The following is a 10,000-nucleotide window of genomic DNA, read 5'->3' on the forward strand; positions in this document are numbered from 1 at the left end:
AAAAAAAAAAAAAAAAAAAAAAAAAAAGAAATAAGAAATAAGAAATAAGAAATAAGAAATATATATATATATATGTGTAACAATTTTTTTAGATATCCCCTAATGAATATAAAATAATTCCTGTTAAATTTTTCGCCTGTGAAAATACAAATATCATAGAAGAATTCATTCAAATATACTTGGATGACAATAGATTATATAAAAGGTTATACATATTTTTATATTCCTTTTCTTTTTTTATTTTTTAAACTTTAAAATGTAAATTTATTTTATTTATCTTTTTTTTTTTTTTAGTATAAAATGTAAATGTTTTATAAATAAATGTGATTATAAAGTTAATTTATCTCAGATAGACTTTGAAAATATTCTTTTAAATAGAAGTTACACAAAAGATTTTTATTTAATAAATACAAGTAATGAATATACAATATATTAAAAAAAATAATTCTTTTTGTAAATTATAAATTATACATACAAGAATTATGTTTATTAGTATTATAGTTAATATAACATATATAGTAAATATTGAGGCAATTACAAATTATAGGTAATATAATTTATAAATTTTTTATTACTGACCTCTTTTTAATGTTCTTTTTTTTAAAAGGTGATTCAACACTTCTATTTAAATGTATATATAAACCAAATTGTATAAATGTATTTTCTAAATATAACTATGTAAATAAAAACGAGAAAATTAAAATTACAGTTTTATTAAAATTAAAAGAAAATAAAAAAATTAAAGATAAAATTATTTTCTTTATTAGAGGTTCCGAAAAATTAATTATACCTGTAAATTCAAAGGTAAAAAAAAAAAATATATATATATATATATATATTATGAAAAATTCTTTTGGTATTATATAAAAATTATAATGTAGAATAAAATTTAGAACAAAAAAAAAATACAAATATTAATATATCCTTTATTGATATAATGCATTATAATATATATTTTTTTTTTTTTTTTTTTTTAATTTTTTCTATAATATTTTATAGTGCACCTCATCAAATATCTTAATTAGCGATAACATACATATTGAACAGGAGAGTTGCGAATTAAAAAATTACGAAATAAATATTTTAAATAAAGGTTTATGTGAGGAAACAATTTTTTTAAATTTAAATGAACTAAATTTTTTAAATTTAAAAATTAATAAAAAAAAAAAAAAAAATTTTTTAACATACAATAATAAGGAATATAAAAATGCTTATGAGAAAAATGAGAACATAATTTTCAGCAAAATTTCTATTTTAGAATGCGAAGATCTTTTAACAGATGAATGCATAAAGTTTTTTTATAACAATTTTATAAAACTATACAACTTTATTTCTAATAATAAATATAAATTTGATATTCATTTTTCAGAAAACGAAAAGTTAGTTTCAAATTTTTATAAAATAAATATTCCATCAAAATGTTTTATTTCTTTATGTATACAAAGTTATTACAATAAAGTTTTATATAAAGAAATAACTTTTAATAATTTATTACATAATAAAGTATTATATGAAAAAATTAATGAAAAAATCAAAGTAGAAATAAAAAATAGATATTTAAATGTATCTCCTTCTTATCTATATTTCAGAGATATATTACCATCAAATACTGATAAATATTTTATAAGTTATTTTAAAAAAGAAAAAACAAAAACACTAAAAATTAAAAATGTTTCTGATAAAAATATTGAATGGAAATTATATATATATAGCGAAAAACAAAAAGAAAAATATTTTTTGGGGAATAATATTAATGATGATGATATAAATGACAAAATATTACCGATTATAAAAGATGAAAAAAAAGTAGATAAAAATAAGGAAATAAAAGAACAATTGTATGAAATAGATATAAGTAAGGAATATGGATTATTAGAATCAAATAAAGAAGAAGAAATAGAGATAAGGTTAAAAAAGGTTTTTAATGAAGGAAGATATGTGGAAATTTTGGGTATTTCTATCGTTTATGTAAATAATGATATTAATAATGAAACAAATGAAAAAATTATTAAAAAAAATGAAAAAAAAATAAACTATTGTGTTTATATGCTTTTAAATTGTATATGTCCTAAATTATATTTTGATGTTACTTATATAAATATAATTCACAATAAATTAAACGAATATTTTATTTTTCCTTTTCATATATATAATTATGGTTATAATTATGTTAGAATAGATTATCATTTTGATAATTTATATGCTGAAAATTTCTCTTTAACATTAGATTTTTTAGAAGGAAAAGAAATTAATGAGAAAATAAAAAAGATAAATGTTTGTTTAAAATGTAAATCAAATCAAAATTTGAAATTCAAATCATATGTTTCAATAAGTGTCTTAAATCATGATAAGTATACCATACCAATATTTATAAATATCGATGAAAGTATTGATTATTTTCTTGATAAAATAGAAGATAAAAATGATTCAAATTTAAATGAAATTCATTTTTTATCAAAGTCAAATAAATTGAATCATAAAAAATTAGAAGAAAATGAATCATCATCAAATAATTTATCTGATTACCAAAATAATAATGATGAAACAAATATAAAAAAAAAAACTATTTCTTCTTCTATAGTTGATAATAAGAATATTTGCAATGATAAGGATGATTATACTTATTACGAAAATAATTTGTTATCTTATAGCTTTAAAAATGAAAATAATTCTGTACTATCTTTTTATTGCAATAATATAAATAACACTTATGAGAATTCTAATTTTTGTATATATAAAGAATTAAAAATTAATAATATAACGAATGTTTATTATAATGAAGAAAAAAATATAATTGATTTAAACGAAATAATTAACGATTATATTTTTCTGTTTCTTCAAAAAATTTTATTAAAAAAAAATTATTTTCCAAATGTAGTAGAAAATACAAATGATTTATTTATATTTTTTATTAATTTAATGTCTGATATTTTTTTATTAAATCAAAATAGAAATATACAAAATATACTTAATGAACTAAAATATTATCAAAATATTTCTATGAACGACTTAGACAAAATTCAGTGTATTCATGAAACTTTTTTAAAAAATATCAAAAGTGTTATAAAAAATTTAAAAGAGGTAATAATTATTTCTTTCATTTTTTCTTTTTTTATTAGTTATTACCATTTTATTTTATTAGTTTTTTTTGAGTATATTTTTTATTATATAATTGTAAAAGACATTTTTTACTTTTCTATTTCATATCTTTTGGAAAAGAAAAAAAAAACAAAACTTTCTTTCATTATTTTTTTATATATGAAATTTATTAATTTTTAATTATTTTATTTTTTATTATTTTATTTTTTATTATTTTTTTTTTTTTTTATTAAATAGGAGGGTTTATTAATTGATCATATAGTATACGAAAATCTACTACCAGTTGATTTATATTTTTTTCATATTTTAGATAAAATACCAGATTATTTTTATATAAAAAATAATAATAATGAAGAAAAAAAAGAAAAAAAAGAATATCTAAAAATTGATGAAATAGAAGATTTTTTAAAATGTGGGAATGAAAAAGATAAGAAAAAAATATTTTATTTTGATAAAATTTTCAGAACACATTTAAAATTATATTCCTACTCTTGGTTGACTATATTTTTAGAAATATTAGATAAAAAAGTATTTAATTCTATCAACATAACTTCTTTAAATAAATTGAGAGGAATTAAATTATGCAACATAGAGAACATAGTAAATGAAAACATAAAAATTCATAAAATAAATTATTTAATTGTTTTAAATAATAATAATAAAGAGACCAACAAGCATACTTGTTTACTTAAAGAAAAAACAAAAACAAAAGAAAGAAAAAATACAAAATTAATTAAACTATATTCGAAAAATATCAACAATGAAAAGGTAGATAATGAAAGAATTAAAACAAATAAATATAAAAAAATTTTATCAAGAAATAGTGTAAATGATAAATATAAAAAAAAAATAAATAATGATGAAAATGGTTGTGTGCTAAATTACTTTGATTTTCATAAAAATAATTTCATCGATTTAAAAAATATTTTAAATCAAATTAATAATTTGAGCTATTATAAGGTATATAACGAAAATAAAAATGACAAATTGTTAAAGGAGGAAAATATTAAAAATTTTAAAAATAATAAAGTAGTAGTGGAGGGGAAAAGCTTAAAACATCATAAAAATGAGACAGAAAAAGAAAAGATAAAAGAATTCTTATTTCAGAATGAAATAACAAAAGAACAAAAAAAGTTTAACAATTCTAAAAATTTTGAATATATATTATTTGAATGGTTATATTTTCATTATAATAATATTAAATATATAAAAATGAGGGATTTCAAGTATATATATAAGGGAGATGTAATTAATGAAAATAATAATGGTGATACATATCACAAATTAGATAAACATAATTTTTATATACAAAAAAAAAAAAAAAAAAAATACATAAAAAAAAAAAGAAAAATAACAAGTATATATGATTTGAAAGATTTAGTAATAATTATTTATACAATAATTTCTCATATTCCTTACTATTTATTTTTTAAAAATAAAATAAAAAAAAATTGTAAATCTAAAAAAGATTATATTTATAATATAGACATATTATTATTAATTCTTAATGAAATTAAATTAAATAATTTAATAAATAGAAAAATATTAATTAAATTTAATTATATACATATTTTTTTATTTTTAGCTTCTATATATTTTATATTACCTAATTATATACCTAAATTCTATTTAATTATAGATGATTTTTCTTCATATAGAAATGATGTAAATTTTATAAATGAAGAAATTCTAAGAAATAAAAAAAAAAGAAAAAGTATTCGTAATGATAATGTAAATGAAAAAAAGGTACTTAATAGTGAAGTAAAAGAAAATGAAAGAATAATAACAATATATAATTTAAATAATTATAAATGTAAATATAATATATTCCTAGTTGGGTGTAACAAATATCAAATTGATAAAAATTATATCATTATTGATTCACTGAAATCAGAAGAAATTAAATTAAAAATAAATGAAAATTATAATAAAAATATATTTAATTGTAATTATAACACAAAAATAAACATTTCAACATCTAAAAATAGAAAAAAAGAAGAAAATCATGATTATAAGACTAATTTTGATGAGTACAGTTCTTTCACAACACTTTCTTCTAGTAATTATGAAAGTTCTAAGGATGAGAATGAAGATAAAAATGAAGGAGAAAATGAAAGTGAAAACGAAGAAATTGATGAAAGTAGTAATGACGAAAATTATTTTAGTAAAACTGAAAATTACACTGTACTAATTCTACGTGAAGAAGAGTAAGGATTTTTTTTTTTTTTTACCTCAATATATATATTATAATGATACACATTTATTTTGTATATTTAAAAATTTTTTTTATATTTAACTTTATTTAATAAAATGTTTATGTCTATTGTTTTTATTTAAATGAATATTTCATATTTATTTATTTTAAATTAAGAAAAATATATACATTATTTTATTTTATTTTTTTTTTTTTTATTAGTAATTACTTACCTGATGAAAAAAATGATGAAAAATATATTTGTATCAAATTGATTGAAAAGGATTTCATAGAAAAGGAACAATTATATATGAATGAAAATAATTTAAAAGAAAAAACTTATTATTGCAATAATTTAAATGATATAAATGACTCAAAAAACAGCAATGAAATAAGTAAAATATGGTCTAATTCTTCTCAATTAAATATAATGTTAAATAATAGTGAAATAAAATATTTTAATTTCAGAGGTAAAGTTTATGAAAATAAAAATTTAGAAATCAATTTATTGAATGATACTAATAGAAAAGTAGAAATTAATTCAAATATATATCACTTATATTTAAAAGATTTAAAAAAAGAAAAAAAAAAAAAAGAAACATTCGAAATAGATATAAATATTATAAATGAAAAAAATAATGATTTATATAATCAATGTGATGTTTGCTCTTTAATTAATAAAAATATAATAAATAATTTGAATCAAGAAGAAAAATATTTTAGCTGCTTTTATATAGATAATTTCTCCTACTTCAGTAAAGAAAATGAAAAAAAAAAATTACAATTATATTTCTCTCCTTTTGTAAGTGGCTATTATTTTTGCTTTTTATTATTTTACGTTAAAGATAGAAAGACAAAATTCCTTATTTCAACTTGCAAATTGAATTTTTTATTTTATATAAATAATATAAAAGAAGAAGAAACAATTAAAATGAATCCTGAACTAACTAGCTTTTTTTATGATTTAAAATTATGTCCTGTTAATAAAGAATTTCTGAAATGTATAAAATTCATATTATGTAATTTAAAAAAAAAGGATGAGAAATTATTTCACACATATTTAAAAAGTTATTTAGAAGATTTAAACAGATACAAAAATAAATTTTATATTATATGTGATAGTGATAAAATGACAATAAAGGAAAGTTCTATATTATTTGACAATTTTAACCCTAATAAATATATGAAAGAAATTCACAAATTAAATATAGACAATTTATATAATTTAATTAAAGACGATATCAATTGTTATTGCACTCTGAATATAAAAGAAGAGATTAATGGTGTATTTGAATATAACTGTATTCTTTTAAAAAAAAAAAATAACTTTTCCAACTCATTAAATTATAAAGAAATTAAAGATGTTTATTTTAAAGAGAAAGGTAATAACATGGATGATAATTACTATAAGTTATATAAAATTATAGCAAATGTTAATAATAGAAGTAAATTAATAACAATTACTTTTAATACAAGAGCATTTTTTTTATCAAAGAAAAATGCACCATTATATAATTACACTAATTCTAATATTATTTATAAATGTGAATATTCTGAAATAGTAGATCAAAATAATAATAAAATAGATTATAAAATTTTTAATAGCGAGGATCATATTGAGATTAGTAAAGATGTAGAAACTTTTCATTTTGAAGTGACGTGTTATTCCGTTATATCAGTAATTTGCAGTTGTTTTTTAATTTTAACTAATATAAAAAATGAAGAAGATCAAATAAAAATTAAAATAGAAGCAAACATTTCTAAGCCTTTTCCTAAAGAAATACTAAAAGTAAATTTATTAAATAGGATGAAAAAAAATGTGCAAATTGAAATTTATAACGAATTAGATTTTCATTGTGAATTTAAAATTTATTCTGATTTATCTATTTTGTTTGGTGATAAAACCATTGAAATGCTACCAAAGCAAAAAAAAGTTTATAATTTTTTTATTGAAAATGTACATATAGGAGAATTTGTTGGTTGTCTTATTTTTAAATTTTATAAATTTATTGATAAAAGTAAGCAAAATAATTTTTATTTTGATTATTTTTTTTGGTATAAAATTATAATAAATATTGAATTAAGTGAACCATTAAAAATTTTATTCCTTGAAACATTTATTGGGGACAAGATAAACAAAGAAATTGTATTAAAAAATAATGGGAATAAAAAAGAGGAATACTTTTTATTAACTTATATGAATGAATATATAGAAAAAAGACAAATTGAAATACAAAAAAACGAAATATATGTTTATAGCATTAATTACAAGCCAAAGATACCAAATTATTTTGAAAATATAAATCCATCAAACAATTCAAATTTATTTTCAACCGATGATATTGTAAATATATCATCAAATATTAATGAAAATGATTCCCCTAAAGATTCTTCAGTAGTTTCATTTAATGAAATAAAAAATGAAAATAACACATTTAATGATGTGAATTATATCCTTAAAGAAAAAAAAAGTACGACAAATCAAGATATGAATACAAATATTGCAAAAGAACTTTATAATTTTTATTATCCATCTATTGAAGAAGAATTAATAAATGATAAAAATAATGATTTAAAAGAAGAAATGAAACGTTTTGAAAATTTACAAAAAAAACATGAAAAAAATATTGATACAGTAAAAAATATGAATGACAAGAATTATATATATGATGAGAATATAAATAAAAGTGAATTTTTAACACAGAAATCTAAAAATTATTTTAAACAGAATGAGAAACAAATATTTGAAGAATTAATTAATTATTGTAAAAAATATATAAATATAGATGTTAATTATAGTAATCAAAACATTGGATTCTTTTTTATATATAATGAAAATGAGGGAATAAATTATTACATTTTAATATTATTAGCAAAATTAAGAAATATATTAGCAATATGTAATTTTTCAACTTGCTTTTCTAAATCGTGCTTAATAAATATTGATTTCGATTTTAATTATGACAATAAAAGATTTGTTAATCAGTTAAATACAAATAATTCTACATATTCAGATAATTTCTATTATAAAATAGTTGAAAGTGCAAATAGGGATATAAAAAAGGATTTAAGTAAAAATAACTTTACATATAATCATGATGATAATAATAATAATGATATTATAAGCAAATTATGTAATTTTGAAGATAATAATGATAATAAATATCCATCAAATATAGATAACGAAATAATAACTAATTCAGAAAATAAATGCATTTATTTAAGTAATAAGATTAATTATAGTATTATTGAAGATAAAAGTAAAAATAAGATAATTATTAAATACCAACCATCATTAAAAACATCACAAGAATGTTATTTTATAGTAAGAAATAATTTGTTTGGTGATTTTATATATTTAATAAAAGGATCTTATATTGTTAAGAGAAAAATAAAAGAAAAGATAGTTATAAATAATTCATGTTGCTTATATCATTTTAACATAGATTTATTTAATCCATTCAATTGTAACATACTTATAAAATGCAAATTAAAAAAAAAAAAGACAAATTATTATAAAAACATTATGAATAATGATCCTTATAATAATATTCTTACTAATGAATATATAGAAGAAAAAAAAAAAAAAAAAAAACATAATTTCGCTATAAGAAAAGAGAAGGTTCTACTGAATAATGAAAATAATTATTTTAAAATGTTAAGTAACGAAAATTTTAAGATAAAAGATAGAAAAAATTTTTCTCTATTAATAAAATTTTTTTGCAAAAATATTCATTCAAAAAAAAATTTAATAATAATATTACAACCAATACATAAAAATAAAAATAGGAAGAAATTATTTTCAATTATTTATGAATATATTTTATCTTTTAATAATATATCAAAACAAAATATTTTTAAGGAATTATGTTTATTAGATGATAATAATAATTTTAATATTCCTGACCAAAATGAAAAGCTAAAAATAAACAAAAATTATTTTTCAAAAAATATGTTGTCACATATATCAATGACACACACAGAAACCATAAATTTTAATCAAGTTGAATATAATAAAAAAAATGAAATATATGAGAATGAAGAAGGTTTAGTAGGAGAAAATATGAAAGCAATAGATATACACACAGATGTATCACATGAAGAAGAATTAAATGAAAATGAATTCAGTATGAGTGAATCTAGTATTAATGAGTCTAGTAATATTGAATCTGAAAAAAGTAAATATAATACATATACATTTAATATTGATGAATTAAGTAGTGATGAATTATATGAAAATGAATATAAAAAAAATTATTCTTACGAGAATGAATTAAATACAGAAGAATCAAGTTATAATGAATCAATCGATGAAAAATTAATATTTTATAAAGAAAACAAGAAAACAATAAAGGAAAATTACAACTTTTTAAAAGATGAAGACAAAATAATGTATCATAATGAAAAAAATTATATTGAGAGTTTATGTAAAAAAAAGACATACGTAAAAATATATATAGATAAAAGAAAAATGAGAAAGAGAGAAGATTATAAAATTTTATTAAATGAGTTAGAAAATTCAAAAAAGAAAATGTTACATAGAAATATTGAAAAAAATAAATGCATTTATAAAATTTTTTTAATAAATTTAAATAATTTAAATAATTCTAATGATATGAAAAACAACACAAACATTAAAATCAGTAATATATTTTTTGATATAGACGAAGAATTATTAAATGATTATTTATATGTTGATATAATAAA

General features: G+C 16.8%; 1 protein-coding gene across 1 annotated transcript in view; it reads left to right on the forward strand.

Annotated features, from left to right (window-relative positions):
• The window catches only part of PGAL8A_00091500 (conserved Plasmodium protein, unknown function), a gene marked incomplete at both ends in the record, with an annotated part of 15,227 nt that overhangs the window by 4,288 nt on the left and 939 nt on the right, over positions 1–10,000 (forward strand). The window contains 6 exons of the mRNA XM_028671721.1: positions 93–205; positions 295–413; positions 608–804; positions 1,000–3,081; positions 3,337–5,306; positions 5,516–10,000. The exon at positions 5,516–10,000 is cut by the window's right edge and continues 547 nt beyond it. Coding sequence (XP_028526033.1) covers positions 93–205; positions 295–413; positions 608–804; positions 1,000–3,081; positions 3,337–5,306; positions 5,516–10,000 — 8,966 coding nt within the window. The remainder of the gene's footprint in view (positions 1–92; positions 206–294; positions 414–607; positions 805–999; positions 3,082–3,336; positions 5,307–5,515) is intronic.

This window comes from Plasmodium gallinaceum, assembly GCF_900005855.1.
Source record: "Plasmodium gallinaceum strain 8A genome assembly, contig: PGAL8A_v1_61, whole genome shotgun sequence".
Lineage (NCBI taxonomy): Eukaryota > Apicomplexa > Aconoidasida > Haemosporida > Plasmodiidae > Plasmodium > Plasmodium gallinaceum.